The 21,389-nt window shown below is 44.8% G+C and overlaps 1 protein-coding gene across 2 annotated transcripts; it reads right to left on the reverse strand.

Moving 5' to 3' along the window:
• Positions 1–599: 599 nt before the first annotated feature.
• Positions 600–18,078, reverse strand: DERL3 (derlin 3). Of its 2 annotated transcripts, none has more exons than XM_075275964.1 (7): positions 17,979–18,078; positions 17,758–17,823; positions 14,885–14,958; positions 14,606–14,699; positions 1,758–1,953; positions 986–1,076; positions 600–702 (listed from the first exon to the last, which is right to left on the reverse strand). In XM_075275964.1, exons 1-7 carry the CDS (start codon positions 18,072–18,074, stop codon positions 600–602), a joined length of 720 nt encoding a protein of 239 aa, XP_075132065.1. In that variant the 5' UTR covers positions 18,075–18,078. The 2 variants fall into 2 exon arrangements, with proteins under 2 accessions (XP_075132065.1, XP_075132072.1); XM_075275971.1 differs by having other exon boundaries at positions 17,982–18,074.
• Positions 18,079–21,389: the final 3,311 nt, after the last annotated feature.

Consider the following 21,389-nt stretch of genomic DNA (forward strand, 5'->3'; position numbering starts at 1 on the left):
TACACCGGGCACAGATCGGGAAAGCCGATAGTGCGCTGAATTTAGCGCACTGTCAGCTTTCCAGCAGTATATATAGAACTGCCTGTGCCCGATCTGATGAGAGGTCCTCTTTAAATCTCTTATTTTCAGACTGCCTAACTCTAATAGTAAATCTGGGCCATGCTGTTTAGTAAAAGTGGTAAAACATAACTAAACCTATTAAAATATGACTTGGCTGTAACCGTAATGGCACATTGGAAAGTCACAATGTCATTTTTTAATATGGAGTGAATGTCATAAAACCAAAACACAAAAAAAGAACACAATTGCAGTTTGTTTGTTTTTTTGTTCACGTAGTCCTCTAAAAGCTAAATAAAATTACATGTACTCCAAGGGGCAACTTGTAATGCAATAGAATAATCCTTCTTATCGCTATTTCAACAGAAAAATAAGTCATCAGTTTTGGAATACAGAGCTTAGACTAAGAAATCCACCAAGTTAAAAAAAAATAAAAAAAAATCATTTCCAAAACTATGTAAAAATCAATATTGTACCATATGTATGCATTGAGTTTTAGTTCTTTTCAGATATTCTGGTAATTTGGGATTAAAACAGTTACTTTAGTCATCTTGGGGTGGTTGGTCATTGTTCCACTGGTTTACAATCTCTTCAGGCAAAGGGTTGTAGTTGGGGTCTGAATGAGGATCTTCAAATATTTGTTTCCTGCAGAAGACATAGACACAAGGCTGCTCATCCTATTACATTGCTGCCTGTAGGAGGTTGCATTCACGTTTTCAGAATGACTCTCTTGAAAGACCATGGTCGCTATTTATTACATTGCTTGTTTTTTCCATGCCTTATTTTCTTTGTATACATTGGATTATCCAGTACAAGATGTTCTGATTTTAAGTCTGGGCAAATAATATCTCTTCTGCCAACAACTGAACTCCTGCCAGTATTCTACATCAACAAATGACATATAGTCCTCTGGCTTTATCATACTCACAGAAAAGCTGGAGTAACTAAGAGTTTCTTTCCTCCTGGTTGCCTTGGGAAAACATCTTCAAGAAAGAAGTAAATGTGCCCAGTTAGAATACCTGAAATAAGAATGAGATTAAATGCAAATAAAAATATAAAGAGCAAAAAAAAAATCCCTTCCATCACTTCTTCTTTATCTTATTACAATTTGAGCTAGAATATATGTGTATTTCAGGAGCTCAACCACATCCTACTGGGTATACGACAACTAGGTGGAGCAGGAGCCTCCCACCTGTGCTCTGGGTTAAGCCCCATACTGCTGCTGGTCTGCACCCAAACATAGTTCAGATCAGTAGGAGATTAATCCTTGTGTTCTTTGCAGGGTTTCTAGAAGCCCATCTTGTTTCTGTATCATCAGATGATGGTACAAACAGTGAGGCCAAGATTATCTGTTTACTTTTATAAACAATATTCCTTTTGCTATGTATGTAGCATTTGTAGATTTGGAGAAAAGACATTTTGAGCCTTATACAGATGAGGCAGTTGGTGCACTGGGGGCGGGCCTTGGTTCTTGCTCCTTACGTAAGCTAAGTGATGTAATAGCTGTGGGAGGATCAATTCCAACTGCGCTGATTGCTCACTTGCATAAGGCTTCAAAGTTGTTTCTCTAAATACACAAAAGTGACATACATAGCAGGTTGGTTATCTCTGTAATGTGCTCTGTAACATGGTGGTAACAGCTGGATATGCTTCAGGGAAATGGTAGACTCTCCTTTAAAACAACTGAAGATATTTCTTACCTAGTGTGTCCACAAGGATGGAGTCGCCCACCAGTATGGAGAAAGCCAAAAGCACCCAGGGCAGGTAAGGGGCCTGAACTGTCATAACTCCAAATATATTGATGCGAACATTTGGATTTCTGCGGCTCCAAACATATACCAACATCAGAGTGAAAGCTTGGCCCAGGAACGAAATATTGACAAAAAGACCAAACAACTGTTTCTTGTTTAGGAGCAGGGAACGGGTGCATTGATATACTTAAGTTGGATTTTCAAGTTGCAGTTTTTGAAGCCAAATCCTGAATCTGAAAACCCAACACTAGACGTTCATTAGAATTAAATTTATTGAAGAAATCATTGGCTATTGTCAAGATCCACATTTATTTAATTGCCACAGTACTGTTGCCATCTGATGGAAATTAACAGGTTATGATTCAGCAGTCATCGTTTATAAATAAATATACTACTCTTTTTAAGAATTTTTTTTTTCTTTACTTTGATTTGAATATCAGCTACATGGCTGCAGTATCATTCATGTGGGGTGCGAGCATATGAGTTTCTGCAAGTTCCATGCAAAATGAATGGTACATTTGCACACCCCCAAAAGGTTATGACTTGCTGAGCATATTCACATCCTCTTGTTTACTAGAGATTCCTACATAAGCTCATTAGGATTTGGATTTCTTAAATAGGGACTCGCTCAAATATATTTAATTTTTGAAGATGCAGCCAAAATATTACATTTGTTTTACTTAAGTCTGGTACACAGAACCTTTATATTTGTTAATTTCTGTGGTCCTATTCACACAGTCATAATACTTATAGAACTGTGTGGGGATGTGAAGCTGGGCCCCAAGAACGCAGCACATGATCTATTGTTGTCTCTTGTGCCGTCCAGAATCCTTTATTGAAGTGTATGGGTTTACAGGAAAGCACAGACTGCACATGGATGGCATCTGTGTGCCTTCCTTTCTATTTTCCAAGGACCTATTCATGTACATAGTCATAAGCATTTAGCCTAATGATATTGTCAGACAATAACTATACAGTGGTGGCCAAAAAAAAAAAAAGCACCACCAGTGGATTTTGTGAAATGTATGTGATGCTTATGAATTGAGTCCCTGCAGATGATATGTATATCTCCTACTACAAAATCGACTGAAAATATCACATACTCGTCATCCAAGAGAGAAGAGGATAGAAATGGAAAGACAAGAAATCATTTTCGCTACAATCATTACACTTTGTGAGATGGTGTGGGGTTTTTTTGGCCGCCACTGTATATCAATAGAAAGACTGTATTCTACCAAACTTGGATCAAATGGAACTGAACATGAATCAACAGGATAATCCAATACCCAATCCCATTTTCTGGATTCAGGACAGCAGTTTCTTTAAAAAAAATCCAAAATGTGCACTTTAATCAATACCATATAAAAATAAACCCAATAACCATGCTAGAAGAATTTCTGACAACAACAATAAAAAAAAAGTATACTGATGCATCCTTCAAGCTGCACATCCAAACCCTCAACACCTCCTGCCGCCTTCAACTCAAGAACATCCATTGAATCCGCTCCTTCCTCATCCCTGAAACTATAAAGATGCTCGTCCATGCCCTCATAATCTCCCACTTAGATTACTGTAACACCCTTCTCCATGGCCTCCCAGCAAACACCCTCGACCTCCTCCAGTGCACCTTAAACTGCGCTGCTCGCTTAATCCACCTCACCCCCAGCTCTTCATCGGCTGCTCCCCTCGGTCAGTCCCTCCACTGGCTACCTGTTGCCCAGCGAATAGAGTTCAAGTTATTAACGCTGACATACAAAGCCATCCACAACCTGTCCCCTCCATATATCTGTGAACTAATCTCTCACTACCTGTCCACACGTAACCACCAATGACTTCCTACTCCGCTCTGCTCTTATCCACTCCTCACACAACCGTCTCCAAGATTTCTCCCGTGCATCCCCCATACTCTGGAACTCGTTACCAAGACACATGAGACTGACTCCCACAATCACAGGCTTCAAGAGGGCCTTGAAGACTCACCTATTCAGAAAGGCCTACAAACTCCAATAACACTACTATCACCTCACCACCACCTGAACTGTCTCCCTCTCTCCTTCTGTCTCTACCCCTCTTCCGTCATAGATTGTAAGTAGAGATGAGCGAACAGTGTTCTATCGAACTCATGTTCGATCGGATATTAGGCTGTTCGGCATGTTCGAATCGAATCGAACACCGCGTGGTAAAGTGCGCCATTACTCGATTCCCCTCCCACCTTCCCTGGCGCCTTTTTTGCTCCAATAACAGCGCAGGGTAGGTGGGACAGGAACTACGACACCGGTGACGTTGAGAAAAGTAGGCAAAACCCATTGGCTGCCGAAAACATGTGACCTCTAATTTAAAAGAACAGCGCCGCCCAGGTTCGCGTCATTCTGAGCTTGCAATTCACCGAGGACGGAGGTTTCCGTCCAGCTAGCTAGGGCTTAGATTCTGGGTAGGCAGGGACAGGCTAGGATAGGAAGGAGAAGACAACCACAACAGCTCTTGTAAGAGCTAAATTCCAGGGAGAAGCTTGTCAGTGTAACGTGGCACTGACGGGCTCAATCGCCGCAACCCAGCTTTCCCAGGATCCTGAATGGAATACACTGTCAGTGTATTCCCGTATACCCGATATATACCCCCGATACCCATTCCAACGGTGTGCCCCCCCACCTTCACCCCAGAAATACCCTGCAAGTCCCCTAGCAATAGAATTGGGGCTATATACACCCACTATTTTTGCTACTGCCATATAGTGCCATTGTCTGACTGGGAATTCAAAGAATATATTGGGGTTACGTGCACCCACAATTTTTGCTACTGGTATACAGTGCCAGTTTCTGACTGGGAATTCAAAGAATATATTGGGGTTATAAATACCCTCATTTCTTGCTACTGCCATATAGTGCCAGTTTCTGACTGGTAATTCAAAGAATATATTGGGGTTATAAATACCCTCATTTCTTGCTACTGGTATATAGTGCCATTGTCTGACTGGGAATTCAAAGAATATATTGGGGTTACGTGCACCCACAATTTTTACTACTGGTATACAGTGCCAGTTTCTGACTGGGAATTCAAAGAATATATTGGGGTTACAAATACCCTCATTTCTTGCTACTGCCATATAGTGCCAGTTTCTGACTGGTAATTCAAAGAATATATTGGGGTTACGTGCACCCACAATTTTTACTACTGGTATACAGTGCCATTGTCTGACTGGGAATTCAAAGAATATATTGGGGTTATAAATACCCTCATTTCTTGCTACTGGTATATAGTGCCATTGTCTGACTGGGAATTCAAAGAATATATTGGGGTTACGTGCACCCACAATTTTTACTACTGGTATACAGTGCCAGTTTCTGACTGGGAATTCAAAGAATATATTGGGGTTACAAATACCCTCATTTCTTGCTACTGCCATATAGTGCCAGTTTCTGACTGGTAATTCAAAGAATATATTGGGGTTATAAATACCCTCATTTCTTGCTACTGGTATATAGTGCCATTGTCTGACTGGGAATTCAAAGAATATATTGGGGTTACGTGCACCCACAATTTTTACTACTGGTATACAGTGCCAGTTTCTGACTGGGAATTCAAAGAATATATTGGGGTTACAAATACCCTCATTTCTTGCTACTGCCATATAGTGCCAGTTTCTGACTGGTAATTCAAAGAATATATTGGGGTTACGTGCACCCACAATTTTTACTACTGGTATACAGTGCCATTGTCTGACTGGGAATTCAAAGAATATATTGGGGTTATAAATACCCTCATTTCTTGCTACTGCCATATAGTGCCAGTTTCTGACTGGGAATTCAAAGAATATATTGGGGTTATAAATACCCTCATTTCTTGCTACTGGTATATAGTGCCATTGTCTGACTGGGAATTCAAAGAATATATTGGGGTTACGTGCACCCACAATTTTTACTACTGGTATACAGTGCCAGTTTCTGACTGGGAATTCAAAGAATATATTGGGGTTACAAATACCCTCATTTCTTGCTACTGCCATATAGTGCCAGTTTCTGACTGGTAATTCAAAGAATATATTGGGGTTACGTGCACCCACAATTTTTACTACTGGTATACAGTGCCAGTTTCTGACTGGGAATTCAAAGAATATATTGGGGTTACAAATACCCTCATTTCTTGCTACTGCCATATAGTGCCAGTTTCTGACTGGTAATTCAAAGAATATATTGGGGTTACGTGCACCCACAATTTTTACTACTGGTATACAGTGCCAGTTTCTGACTGGGAATTCAAAGAATATATTGGGGTTACAAATACCCTCATTTCTTGCTACTGCCATATAGTGCCAGTTTCTGACTGGTAATTCAAAGAATATATTGGGGTTATAAATACCCTCATTTCTTGCTACTGGTATATAGTGCCATTGTCTGACTGGGAATTCAAAGAATATATTGGGGTTACGTGCACCCACAATTTTTACTACTGGTATACAGTGCCAGTTTCTGACTGGGAATTCAAAGAATATATTGGGGTTACAAATACCCTCATTTCTTGCTACTGCCATATATTGTGCCAGTTTCTGACTGGTAATTCAAAGAATATATTGGGGTTACAAATACCCTCATTTCTTGCTACTGCCATATAGTGCCAGTTTCTGACTGGTAATTCAAAGAATATATTGGGGTTACGTGCACCCACAATTTTTACTACTGGTATACAGTGCCATTGTCTGACTGGGAATTCAAAGAATATATTGGGGTTATAAATACCCTCATTTCTTGCTACTGCCATATAGTGCCAGTTTCTGACTGGGAATTCAAAGAATATATTGGGGTTATAAATACCCTCATTTCTTGCTACTGGTATATAGTGCCATTGTCTGACTGGGAATTCAAAGAATATATTGGGGTTACGTGCACCCACAATTTTTACTACTGGTATACAGTGCCAGTTTCTGACTGGGAATTCAAAGAATATATTGGGGTTACAAATACCCTCATTTCTTGCTACTGCCATATAGTGCCAGTTTCTGACTGGTAATTCAAAGAATATATTGGGGTTACGTGCACCCACAATTTTTGCTACTGGTTTATAGTGCCAATTTCTAACTGGGAATTCAAAATGCGCAAGGCTCCCGGAAAGGGACGTGGACGAGGCCGTGGGCGAGGTCGGGGGAATGGTTCTGGGGAGCAAGGTAGCAGTGAAGCCACAGGGCGTCCCGTGCCTACTCCTGTGGGGCAGCAAGCATTGCGCCACTCCACAGTGCCAGGGTTGCTTGCCACATTAACTAAACTGCAGGGTACAAACCTTAGTAGGCCCGAGAACCAGGAACAGGTCTTGCAATGGCTGTCAGAGAACGCTTACAGCACATTGTCCAGCAGCCAGTCAGACTCTGCCTCCTCTCCTCCTATTACCCAACAGTCTTGTCCTCCTTCCTCCCAAAATTCCCAAGCTTCACAGAACAATAACCCCAACTGTCCCTGCTCCCCAGAGCTGTTCTCCGCTCCTTTCATTGTCCCTCAACCTGCCTCTCCACGTCACGATTCCACGAACCTAACAGAGGAGCATCTGTGTCCAGATGCTCAAACACTAGAGTCTCCTCCATCTCCGTTCGATTTGGTGGTGGATGACCAGCAACCCACCCTCATCGACGATGATGTGACGCAGTTGCCGTCAGGGCATCCAGTTGACCGGCGCATTGTGCGGGAGGAGGAGATGAGACAGGAGTTGGAAGAGGAAGTGGTGGATGATGAGGACACTGACCCGACCTGGACAGGGGGGATGTCAAGCGGGGAAAGTAGTGTGGATGTTGAGGCAAGTGCAGCACCAAAAAGGGTAGCTAGAGGCAGAGGCAGAGGTCAGGAGCTTAGGCGAAGCCAGGCCACACCCGGAATCTCCCAAGATGTTCCAGTTCGTACCCAGCCCCGAAAAACTCCCACCTCGAGGGCACGTTTCTCGAAGGTGTGGAGTTTTTTCAAGGAATGCGCCGAGGACAGATATAGTGTTGTCTGCACAATTTGCCTCTCGAAATTGATTAGGGGCTCTGAGAAGAGCAACCTGTCCACCACTTCAATGCGCCGTCATTTGGAATCCAAGCACTGGAATCAGTGGCAGGCAGCAACGGCAGGACAAAGGCCGCCTGCCGTTCACGCCACTGCCACTGCCTCTGCCACTGCCACTGCCACTGCTGACTGTGCTGGCGATGCACTCCAGAGGACGAGCCAGGACACCACTTCATCTGCCTCCGCCACTTTGTTGACTTCTCCCTCATCCTCCCCTGTTCCTGTCTTATCTCCTTCTCCTGCACCATCAAAGGCACCATCAGGCGCTTCTTTACAACAACCCACCATCTCTCAGACATTGGAGCGGCGGCAGAAATACACTGCTAACCACCCACACGCGCAAGCCTTGAACGCCAACATCGCTAAACTGCTGGCCCAGGAGATGTTGGCGTTCCGGCTTGTTGAAACTCCCGCCTTCCTGGACCTGATGGCAACTGCGGCACCTCGCTATGCCGTCCCTAGCCGTCACTACTTCTCCCGGTGTGCCGTCCCCTCCTTGCACCAGCACGTGTCACTCAACATCAGGCGGGCCCTTAGTTCCGCGCTTTGCACAAAGGTCCACTTGACCACCGACGCGTGGACAAGTGCATGCGGACAGGGACGCTACATTTCACTGACGGCACACTGGGTGAATGTAGTTGAGGCTGGGACTGCTTCCCAAACTGGCCCGGTGTACCTTGTCTCCCCGCCTAACATTCCTGGCAGGGACACGAGAAGAACACCCCCCTCCTCCTCCTCCTCTACCGCCTCCGCCACCGCCTCCTCCTCCGCCACCGCCTCCTCCTCCGCTGTTAGATTGACCCCAGCTACGAGTTGGAAACGTTGCAGCACTGGCGTTGGTAGACGTCAGCAGGCCGTGCTGAAGCTGATCAGCTTGGGGGACAGACAGCACACTGCCTCCGAGGTGAGGGATGCCCTCCTCGATGAGACGGCAATATGGTTTGAGCCGCTGCACCTGGGCCCAGGCATGGTCGTTTGTGATAACGGCCGGAACCTGGTAGCAGCTCTGGAGCTTGCCGGACTCCAACATGTTCCATGCCTGGCCCACGTCTTCAACCTAGTGGTGCAACGTTTCCTAAAGAGCTACCCCAATGTTCCAGAGCTACTGGTGAAAGTGCGGCGCATGTGCGCCCACTTTCGCAAGTCGACAGTAGCCGCTGCTAGCTTAAAATCTCTCCAGCAACGCCTGCATGTGCCACAACACCGGCTTTTGTGCGACGTCCCCACACGCTGGAACTCAACGTTTCAGATGTTGAATAGAGTGGTTGAGCAGCAGAGACCTTTGATGGAATACCAGCTACAAAACCCTAGGGTGCCACAAAGTCAGCTGCCTCAGTTTCTCATCCATGAGTGGCCATGGATGAGAGACCTTTGTGACATCCTACGGGTGTTTGAGGAGTCCACAAGGAGGGTGAGCTCTGAGGATGCGATGGTGAGCCTTACAATCCCGCTCTTGTGTGTTCTGAGAGAATCCCTGATTGACATCAGGGATAACTCAGATCACACAGAGGAGTCAGGGATAGCATCCGATCCGTCACAGCTGGAGAGTAGGTCCACACATCTGTCCGCTTCATCGCGTTTAATGGAGGAGGAGGAGGAGGAAGAAGAGTTGTCCGATGATGTGATGGTGATACAGGAGGCTTCCGGGCAACTTTGAATCGTCCCATTGTTGCAGCGCGGATGGGTAGACATGGAGGATGAGGAGGAAATGGAGATTGAACTTTCCGGTGGGGCCAGAGGAGTCATGCCAACTAACACTGTGGCAGACATGGCTGAGTTCATGTTGGGGTGCTTTACAACCGACAAGCGTATTGTCAAAATCATGGAGGACAACCAGTACTGGATCTTTGCTATCCTTGACCCCCGGTATAAAAACAACATCTCGTCTTTTATTCCGGTAGAGGGGAGGGCCAATCGCATCAATGCTTGCCACAGGCAATTGGTGCAGAATATGATGGAGATGTTTCCAGCATGTGACGTTGGCGGCAGGGAGGACAGTTCCTCCAGTAGGCGACCAAGTTCTCACCGGTCCACACAAACGAGGGGCACACTGTCTAAGGTCTGGGACACCTTGATGGCACCCCCTCGCCAAAGTGCCGCCACAGAGGGTCCTAGTGTCACCAGGCGTGAGAAGTATAGGCGCATGTTGCGGGAATACCTTTCCGACCACAGCCCTGTCCTCTCCGACCCCTCTGCGCCCTACACGTATTGGGTGTCGAAGTTGGACCTGTGGCTTGAACTTGCCCTATATGCCTTGGAGGTGCTGTCCTGTCCTGCCGCCAGCGTCCTATCTGAGAGGGTGTTCAGTGCAGCCGGTGGCATCATCACTGACAAGCGCACCCGTCTGTCAGCTGAGAGTGCCGACCGGCTCACTTTGATAAAAATGAACCACCACTGGATAGAGCCTTCATTTTTGTGCCCACCTGTGTAAAGCACCCCAACATGAAACTCCATGTCTGTACTCAACCTCTCCAATTCCTCCGCATCCTCATACTCATCCACCATAAGCGTTGCACAATTCTGCTAATACTAGGCTCCCTCCAACATGATTTCCCCCAACTCTGCTGGTTAGAGGCTCCCTCCACCCTGATTTCCACCAACTCTGCTGGTTAGAGGCTCCCTCCACCCTGCTTTCCCACAACTCTGCTGGTTAGAGGCTCCCTCCACCATGAATTTGCCCAAACTGGGCTGGTTAGAGGCTCCCTCCACCATGAATTGGTCCAAACTGGGGTTTTTAGAGGCTCCCTCCACCATGAATTTGCCCAAACTGGGCTGTTTAGAGGCTCCCTCCAGCATGAATTGGTCCAAACTGGGGTTTTTAGAGGCTCCCTCCACCATGAATTGGTCCAAACTGGGGTTTTTAGAGGCTCCCTCCACCATGAATTGGTCCAAACTGGGGTTTTTAGAGGCTCCCTCCACCATGAATTGGTCCAAACTGGGCTGGTTAGAGGCTCCCTCCACCATGAATTTGCCCAAACTGGGCTGTTTAGAGGCTCCCTCCACCATGAATTGGTCCAAACTGGGCTGGTTAGAGGCTCCCTCCACCATGAATTGGTCCAAACTGGGTTTTTTAGAGGCTCCCTCCACCATGAATTGGTCCAAACTGGGGTTTTTAGAGGCTCCCTCCACCATGAATTGGTCCAAACTGGGGTTTTTAGAGGCTCCCTCCACCATGAATTGGTCCAAACTGGGGTTTTTAGAGGCTCCCTCCACCATGAATTTGCCCAAACTGGGCTGTTTAGAGGCTCCCTCCACCATGAATTGGTCCAAATTGGGGTTTTTAGAGGCTCCCTCCACCAGGAATTTGCCCAAACTGGGCTGGTTAGAGGCTCCCTCCACCATGAATTGGTCCAAACTGGGCTGGTTAGAGGCTCCCTCCACCATGAATTGGTCCAAATTGGGGTTTTTAGAGGCTCCCTCCACCATGAATTGGTCCAAACTGGGCTGTTTAGAGGCTCCCTCCACCATGAATTGGTCCAAACTGGGGTTTTTAGAGGCTCCCTCCACCATGAATTGGTCCAAACTGGGCTGGTTAGAGGCTCCCTCCACCATGAATTGGTCCAAACTGGGTTTTTTAGAGGCTCCCTCCACCATGAATTGGTCCAAACTGGGGTTTTTAGAGGCTTCCTCCACCATGAATTTGCCCAAACTGGGCTGTTTAGAGGCTCCCTCCACCATGAATTGGTCCAAATTGGGGTTTTTAGAGGCTCCCTCCACCATGAATTTGCCCAAACTGGGCTGGTTAGAGGCTCCCTCCACCATGAATTGGTCCAAACTGGGCTGGTTAGAGGCTCCCTCCACCATGAATTGGTCCAAATTGGGGTTTTTAGAGGCTCCCTCCACCATGAATTGGTCCAAACTGGGCTGTTTAGAGGCTCCCTCCACCATGAATTGGTCCAAACTGGGGTTTTTAGAGGCTCCCTCCACCATGAATTGGTCCAAACTGGGCTGGTTAGAGGCTCCCTCCACCATGAATTGGTCCAAACTGGGTTTTTTAGAGGCTCCCTCCACCATGAATTGGTCCAAACTGGGGTTTTTAGAGGCTCCCTCCACCATGAATTGGTCCAAACTGGGGTTTTTAGAGGCTCCCTCCACCATGAATTGGTCCAAACTGGGGTTTTTAGAGGCTCCCTCCACCATGAATTTGCCCAAACTGGGCTGTTTAGAGGCTCCCTCCACCATGAATTGGTCCAAACTGGGTTTTTATAGAGGCTCCCTCCACCATGAATTGGTCCAAACTGGGGTTTTTAGAGGCTCCCTCCACCATGAATTGGTCCAAACTGGGGTTTTTAGAGGCTCCCTCCACCATGAATTTGCCCAAACTGGGCTGTTTAGAGGCTCCCTCCAGCATGAATTGGTCCAAACTGGGGTTTTTAGAGGCTCCCTCCACCATGAATTGGTCCAAACTGGGGTTTTTAGAGGCTCCCTCCACCATGAATTGGTCCAAACTGGGGTTTTTAGAGGCTCCCTCCACCATGAATTGGTCCAAACTGGGCTGGTTAGAGGCTCCCTCCACCATGAATTTGCCCAAACTGGGCTGTTTAGAGGCTCCCTCCACCATGAATTGGTCCAAACGGGGGTTTTTAGAGGCTCCCTCCACCATGAATTTGCCCAAACTGGGCTGGTTAGAGGCTCCCTCCACCATGAATTTGCCCAAACTGGGCTGTTTAGAGGCTCCCTCCACCATGAATTGGTCCAAACTGGGCTGGTTAGAGGCTCCCTCCACCATGAATTGGTCCAAACTGGGTTTTTTAGAGGCTCCCTCCACCATGAATTGGTCCAAACTGGGGTTTTTAGAGGCTCCCTCCACCATGAATTGGTCCAAACTGGGGTTTTTAGAGGCTCCCTCCACCATGAATTGGTCCAAACTGGGGTTTTTAGAGGCTCCCTCCACCCTGATTTTCAAAACAAATGTTGGTGCCAACCTCAACTTACTACAAGGGCCAAATTCACTGCTGGTGACAAGCTCTCCTCACTGCAAGTGCCAAATACACATGTTTCAAGGTGTTTTCCTACTGTCAGAGAGGTGGTATTGAGTGTGTAAAGTGTGTAGTTGTTAGGCTGTGATGTTGGGGTAATAGAGGGTCTTTGGTGTGTTAGATGCCCCCAGACATGCTTCCCCTGCTGTCCCAGTGTCATTCCAGAGGTGTTGGCATCATTTCCTGTGGTGTCATAGTGGACTTGGTGACCCTCCAGACACGGATTTGGGTTTCCCCCTTAACGAGTATATGTTCCCCATAGACTATAATGGGGTTCGAAACCCGTTCGAACACACGAACAGTGAGCGGCTGTTCGATTCGAATTTCGAACCTCGAACATTTTAGTGTTCGCTCATCTCTAATTGTAAGCCCTCTCCGGCAGGGTCCTCTACCCCACTGTGCCAGTCAGTCACTGTTAGTATCATATCTGTTTGTATATTTTGTGTACTGTATGTAAACCTTCAAATGTAAAGCACCATGGAATTAATATAATAATGTACAGCACCATGGAATTAATGGTGTTCTAGAAATAAATAATTATGACAAATAATACACTTATGGTGATATTAAAAGAGTTAATAATAAGTAATTAAAAGATACTCATTCAAACACAATTAACATCAGTATCTTTTTAATTGTTTATTTTTTTAACATCGTAATTAATGTATTATTTGTCAAAATCATTGATATATTTTTTTGTTGTCAGAACTGCTTCTAGCTTCTTATGAAGGCTCCCAGAACTGTCATAATTATATGTCTATTGAGGCTTGTCTGTGACAGACCTCAATAGGCATATAACAATTTTAAAATATTTTTCCCATACGGTAAATGCCATAGTGGTAAGATAAAAATGGCAAAGTTGCCATTTCCCATATTTTCACTTCCCATAAAAAAATTGAATAAAATGTAATCAAAGTGACAAACAATCCCCAAAATGTTATATTTGAAAAGTACATCAGACCTGAAAAAAAAACACCCTATGCATCCCCATATACAGAAATATAAAAAAAAGTTATATGCAGTTTTTCTCCAATTCCACCCCATTCTGACTTTTTTTTTTCCAGCTTCCCAGTACATTGTACAGAATGTTCCCACTATGAAGTACAATTTGTCCAGCTTAAATTCAATGCTCATATGATTCTGTGAACAGAAAAATAACAAAAATTATGGTTCTTGGAAGGCAGAGAGCAAAAATCGAAAACTGCCTGCGATGGGAAGGGTGTTGAAGGAAGCTGCTATCTTGAATCCAGGAAATAGGAGATAGATTTCTATGTATTGTTTTCACTGCCAATTTCTCTAAACTTTGTATTTCATTGTGTAGAGGCTAAAATAAAGTAACACTTCCTCCTGTTATTTATTGCAAATTTTACACAAAAAAAAACCCTGAAAGGCCTGATACACATTGGCTGTATTACATTTCTATATTGTATAAAGCTGTCATAGGGCAGCCAACTTTGATATTCATGTGCTTTCAGAAATCTTGTAGCATACCATATATCCTCTGAGTTGTATACATGAGGACTTTCACATAGGTTTATTATAGCTGAATTATTTCTATTAAGGGCACCAAACCTTACCCAAAATAATACTATTAACCCAAACCTTATTTACTGTGGGTTTCTTTGATTATTAAAGTTTTCTTATATAGGGATACTTTATGTTTTGGCACCCCCACCGATCAGCTGTACTAAGTAGCTGCCACAGGTGGAAGCACAGTCCACTGTGTAGTGGCTGTGCTGGGATACTAATGATCAATTCCCATTTACTTGAAGCTTTTTAGAAAAAAGGATACTGTAATGAGGAGTCCTCCAAAGAGAAACATGAATACAAAATCTGCTGTGCGCCCCCTAAATGATGTCTCTTCTAACATCTTGCAATATCTGTACCTGGATAGAAGAAATATCTGTAAAGGAAACTAACAAGAAAACTTAACCATTTAACTAAATGTCATTATTTTTATAATAATATATTATTATAATTATTATTAGTCACATTAATAAAGGTAGCTACATATATTTTTTTAAACTTGTCATTATTTAGAGAGTGGGTGCTTACTAGCATGTGAGGATACGTAAACATCATGTTGAAAAGAAAGCTGAAACCCAGTTGCCCAAAGTACAGAAAATTGGTTACTAGTCTCCAAATCTGTAAAAAAAGAAAAGAAACACATTGAGATAATAAATGTAAATATAGAGCTCACTGTTTCTTATTTATATATACTTATAGATATATGCACCAAACACATTAGTAACGCTAGGGACACACTAGCATTCAGATTCTGTCCGTCAGGTTTGCATGGGGACCTGATAGATGGAAATCCTATCTGCTTAAAAAGTGTTACATGTGGAAATCTGCAGACCACATAGACTATAAAGGTCCATTCACATGGAAGAAAATGCAGCCTTTTTTGGTGCTGAGTTTTCAGCGCTGAAAAAAAAGCCTCCCATTGATTTCAATTGGTGCTGCTAGCTTTTTTTCCCGCTAGTGGAAAAAAAAGCTTGCAGAACCCATTGAAATCAATGGGAGACTTTTTTTTCAGTGCTGAAAATTCAACGTCAAATAAAGCTCCATTTTCCTCCATGTGAATGGGCCCTAATAGGGTCCGCTAATTTTATACTAAAATCCATGGAGAGAAAAGTTCTCCTTTATATCTGATAAGTGGAGGATATACAGAAATAACTTTTTATCTCATCTCTGGAGTGCAACACACAAGATCTGAAAGGTACCCCCCCCCCCTCCCAATACATTGCTTTATCTATTGCTATGTCTTTTTTCTGTTTGCAAGGTACTGCTGAATGTCTCCTCAGTCAGAACTTCTTGCCTAGGTTTCAGACCACTTCTAATATCTAGCCGCAGTGGTTGGGCTAGTGACATTATCCTCTGTTCCCAGCCATTTCTGTTCTCTTCATTGTGACTGATGTTTATTGGAGCTGTCTGGCAGCTCTGTAAAGTGTATTTAAGTGTGCTGAGCCCAGTAAGGGCTAGAACAGTGCTTGATCACTTCACCAAAACCAAAAAATGTAGGAGATGGGAGAGCATGGGGAAACCTGTGATGAAAAAAACCCTTTAACTAAATTTCCTTTAATAATGTTCAGTACAAATTACCTTATTGGGAATCACAGAGCTAAAAGGGAACCTGTCACTGAGAAAATGCATCTGCAGGCAGTATGTTATAAAGCAGGGGGAGCTAAGCAACATGATAAATAGTTTTGTGGGAAAAGATTCAGAATAACTTGTACTTTATTCATTTATTTCTCTGTTCTTTCTATGAGTAGAGGTAGTTACTGTGTCCAGTTGGAGACCCTAACAGCTACTAATAGAACCTAAGAGAGGAGGCTCTTTCAGTGTGTAGAATGCTGGCTCAATGCTTAGCACTGGAGTCCTAGGTTTGATTCTGACCCAGGAAACCATCTACATGGAGATTGTATGCTCTCCCTGTGTTTGCATGGATTTCCACTGGGCACCTGAAAACTATTCCAGCAAAATCTGCTTTCAAACACCCTGTCTCATTTATTTCCTTCCATGTGCTGTTGTTTGCCGAAACAGCAGTTTACATCCACATGAGGGGTATTTCCGTGCTCAGGAGAAGTTGTTTAGCACATTTTGAGACATCCATTTTCTCCTTTAACCCTTTGTAAATGTGTAAATTTTAGGGCTGAATGAACATACAATAGAATAAAAATGAAATATCTAAATTTCAACCCCTTATTGTGGGAGGTTGTTAATCCTTTATGCATGAAATTCATAAAGGGTTAACAAAAATCCCAAATGTGGTTTTGCATTATTTTGACGGGTGCTGTACCACACGCCAGAGGATTAGATACGCGCATCTGCACACAGTCCTACACGCCAGAGAATTAGATACATGTGTCTTCACACAATACCACACACCGGAGGATTAGATACACGCCACTGCACACAATACCACACAGGAGAGGATTAGATATGTGCCTCTGCACACAGTACCACATGCCGGAGTATCAGATACGCGCCTCTCCACACAATACCACATGCCGGAAGATTAGATACGCGCCACTGCACACAATACCACATAGGTGAGGATTAGATACCTGCGTCTGCACACAGTACCACATGGGGCAGGATTAGATACATGCCTCTGCACACAATACCACACGCCAGAGAATTACATACGCATCTCAGCACACAGTACCACATGGGGGAGGATTAGATATGCTTGTTTGGACACACTACCACACGCCAGATGATTAGTTACACGCGTCTGAACACAATACCACACGCCAGAGGATTAGATACGCGCGTCTGCACACAGTACCACACTCCGTAAGATTAGATATGCACGTCTGCACACAGTTTCACTTGCCCGAGGATTAGATACGCGCCTCTTCACACAATACCACATGGGGGAGGATTAGATACATGCATCTGAACACAGTAGCACACGCCAGAGGATTAGATATGTGCATCTGCACACAGTACCACACCAACAAGGATTAGATACTTGCGTCTAAACACAGTACTACACAGGGAAGGATTAGATACAGCTTTACTCCAGGTATCCATAACAACTGATCACAGGTTTTTCACTGATATCCAAAATGAGATACACATAATCACATGACGCTTATGGACATACACACAAACCACATATAAAATACACCATTGCAAAATTGGACAATTCTTATATATATATATATATATATATATATATATATATATATATATATATATATTTTTTATATATACATGCTAAAAATATTGATCAATGTGTACCACTAACAAGTACTACAATGTGTCTAGAGAAAACAATCTCAAAGTTATTGCCACATAAAGTGACACAGGTCAGATTTGAAAAGTGGGGCCATGTTATAGGCTGCATCCTTAAGGAGTTAACAGTCACTCAGCAGTAATCGTACACCACTAGCCACCCTATAGTGTACTAACAGCTGTTTCATAGACACTTACCTGCAGCCTTTTGAAGATCAAATCTGGGTTGAAATAAATTTGAAAAGGGCTGACCAGTTCCATTTGCTGCAGAAGAGAAGGCACAAGGACTGAGGACAGGCACATGGCACTGAAAAGATGACAAATGCTGGCGACAATTTAGAGTTGCACATTTCATCACTGCACAGAAATGCCTAGTATGGCATTTGGCATTTAATAGCTGGCATCAGGTGGGCACTTACCACAGCAGCGGTAGTGATGAAGCAGGCTGTGGTATAAGCTCGGGTGACACATGGGATGTGCTGATAATTGAAGACACCAACACCCTGCTGAGCCATATTACTGCCCTTTCACTTGTGTATGATGTAGTATCTGCAGGAGTCAGGTTCCCAGTCATGTTCTTCATCATCCTGTACTAGTTCCTCCTCCCTCAGGGGAATTACCCGTTGGCTTTATTTTAGATGTCAAGTTAGGTGCTCCCTTTGTGTACTCATCTATGAGGTGAATCCAGGAGGCTCTGAACAAACACATCCATCTAGTTCCAACATTTCTGAAGACAACTTGCCGCTGCTGTGTTACATAACCAGTCTGCCAGGTAATATACCTACTTGCTGAAAGCAGAAGTGGAAAAGAAATTTAAGAGCGGGCAAAGATTTTTTATTTACCATGACATTATATTATCAGAAAATATAACCCCTTAATTTTAGGGAAATCATTGTAATCACATGATGGCTTTCACATAGATATTGACATTGCCCTAAAGCCTCATAAACACTTGAGTATGTGATCAGTTTGTCTCATCTGTTTTGTATAACGGTCCATTCCCTGTCGTCCCACCAGCGGCACAATACGGGGGAATTTCTACCCCTGTGTGCTGGTAGGACAGGCAGAATTTTTAATCAGCCAAATGAACATAATTGCAATGGCTACAGCCCTATAAGAGGGCACAGGGACCTCCCCTCCACGTGTTTTTTTCTGTCCTGTGCGGACTAGGACAGGTGGGGAAGACCTTGTGTCCTCTTAGGGGGGCTCGGGCCAGGGACTTACCTGAGGGTTCGGGTCCCCATCTCCATCTTCATCTGCAGCTTTATTTTGAAGATGCTTCCTGACTGCCTGCAGACAAAAAAGGTATCACTGTTTAGCTGGTGTGCACCCAGTAAGGTTTTTTTTTTTTTTTTTTTTCATTTAAAAAAAAAACAAAAAAAACCCCTTGTGTCCTTAACTAGTTCTCTGTTTTAGGTGCTGTTCCTAACTACCTTGTATGCTTGATGCCTTATGTCATCCTCCACTACCCCTCTGGGGAACCAAAGTGGGAGGAAGAGTTCCTCTATGAGGAGACATTTAACCTGTACGGGCTGTGATGGTAGGCATTATTTTCTGAAAGTTATTTTTTCCCCAAAAAAAACAAATATTGTCCCTGATAGGGATTAACTTTATGCCTCCATGTTACGGCTGGATGCGTTGTCGCTCTTGCCGTGGTCCTCCTCCTGATGAGCGCTCCACGAATGAAGGCGTGGCTTGCGTTAAGGAGTTTATAATGAGTACGGATCCAGATTATAAGTCGAAGCAAGGGAAAGTCTTCTTCATTCTGGTAAGCATCCTCTTTTAAATTCAAGGAGGATTCGCTAAAGGATATCCATAGCTCCCTAGCTCAGCTCTCAAAAAGACAGCACACAGAAAGGCGTTTGCTGTCCCTTCCCTCCATGGAAAGACTCCATGTTGAGGATGACTCCATGATTTCTGAGGTGGAATTTGTAGTTTTCAGCAGACCTATTTTCCATTGGGATAAAACACCTAGGCTGCTGAGATCCATCTGGTCAAGAGGGGACCTGGATGTTGAAGGGGAAGTCTCCGCGTCTGCCTCTGGGGGGTGGAGGGCCTTCCAAGCAGACGCTGCTCTGAATGCGGTCATGGAGCATGAATGGAAACAACCCAAAAGGGCTCATCTGGCCACTAGAGTTTTTAAAAATCTTTTTTTCCAATTATCCCATCCCAGTTGGATCGGTGGGGACCTCCCCCGAAAGTGGACCTTGCTGTAGCAAAGATGTCTCGCAAAACTGTCATGCCCATGGAGGACGGATCAAATTTATCGGATCCTCTGGACCGTAGAGCAGATTCCACCCTGAAGAAGGTTTACTCTTCCTCACCTGCTCAAGCGTCAGTCGCCATTGCGTCCGCTGAAGTTTCAGACGACTTGCGGGCCCGTCTCTCCCAGCTGGAGCGAGACATTGATACTGGAGTTCCCCGCGATGATATCCTGACCTCATTGGAATCCATCCATCTGGCGGCCAACTTCATGGGAGAAGCTTCTAGACAGCAGCTAAGGCTCGCCTCCAAGGCTATGGCGCAGTGAACAGCAGCCAGAAGACCCCTCTGGCTCAGGCCCAGGAGGGCTGATCTCACCTCTGAACACGCTTTATGTGCACTTCCCTTTGAACCTGGCAGGGTTTTTGGCCATGGGCTGGATGTCCTAATGGAAGGTCTGGCAGAAGGGAAAGGAAGATCCCTGCCACAGGCTACCTCCTCCTTCTAGGGGTAGAGGCTCCTACTCGCAGGCTAAATCTCAGCCTCAAAGGCGTTCGAGATATCGCTCCAGAGGAGCAGGGCGTGGGCTCTCCAAAGAAGAGCAAAAGAGGAGACCTAATTTTTGAAGGTGCGCCACTCTCTGTGGCCTTTCCCACTTTATGGCACCAATTTATAAAAGATCCCTGTTTATTGTGGGTAGTAGAGTATGGGTACCCCATAGAATTTATCCAACCTCCCCGCAACCGCTTCATACTTACTCGTACCTTACCCACTGTTCAGCAGAAGGATGCCATGATAACCCTGGATCTAAAGGACGCTTACCTCCACGTCCCCATCTATTCTCCACACAGAAGTAATCTCAGGATCGCTATCCAGATGTCTGGCCACAGAGAGCACTTTCAATTTGCCGCACTCCCATTCGGCATCCCTTCCGCTCCTTACACCTTCACCAAGGTGGTCGCACCTGTCACCACTGCCCTCAGAATGCACGGCCTATTTATCGGTCCCTATCTGGACATCTGGTTGATAAGAGCTCAGTCTTCCCCGGTTCTCCAATGTCACCTTCTGATGAACATTTCATTCCTACAGAAGCTAGGGTGGTTCATCAATTGGGAGAAATCAAAAATAGTGCCATCTACCCAGAGGACATTCCTGGGCTTCTTCTTGGATTCAGTAAACATGCAGATTTCTCTCACCAACCCAAGAAGACTACGGATAGAGGCTTCTGCCCGTTATCTCTTCAGGACCAGGCAAGTCACCATCCGCACCGCCATGAGAGTCCTCGGCATGATGTCATCCTTGCCCAGGTGGTCCCTTGGGCTTTATGGCATTTGCGTCCCCTCCAGATGGAAGTGTTGAGCGCCTGGAACAGGTCTCCATGGGGACTGCACAAGAGAATCTGCCTTTCTCCCAGTACCCGTCTTTCCCTCAGATGGTGGATACACCTGAAAGACGGAAGGTCCTTGGTCCCACCAGCGTGGACCCTGTTGACAACATCTGAATCCTACAGGGGAAGGGGAGCCCATTTGGAAGACAAGACCATTCAAGGACTTTGGAAAAGACCGGAAGAGGGAAAGTCCAACCTGAAGAAGCACAGGGAAGTGTATCTTGCACTGTGCCACTTCTCC

This window comes from Leptodactylus fuscus, chromosome 1, assembly GCF_031893055.1.
Source record: "Leptodactylus fuscus isolate aLepFus1 chromosome 1, aLepFus1.hap2, whole genome shotgun sequence".
Lineage (NCBI taxonomy): Eukaryota > Metazoa > Chordata > Amphibia > Anura > Leptodactylidae > Leptodactylus > Leptodactylus fuscus.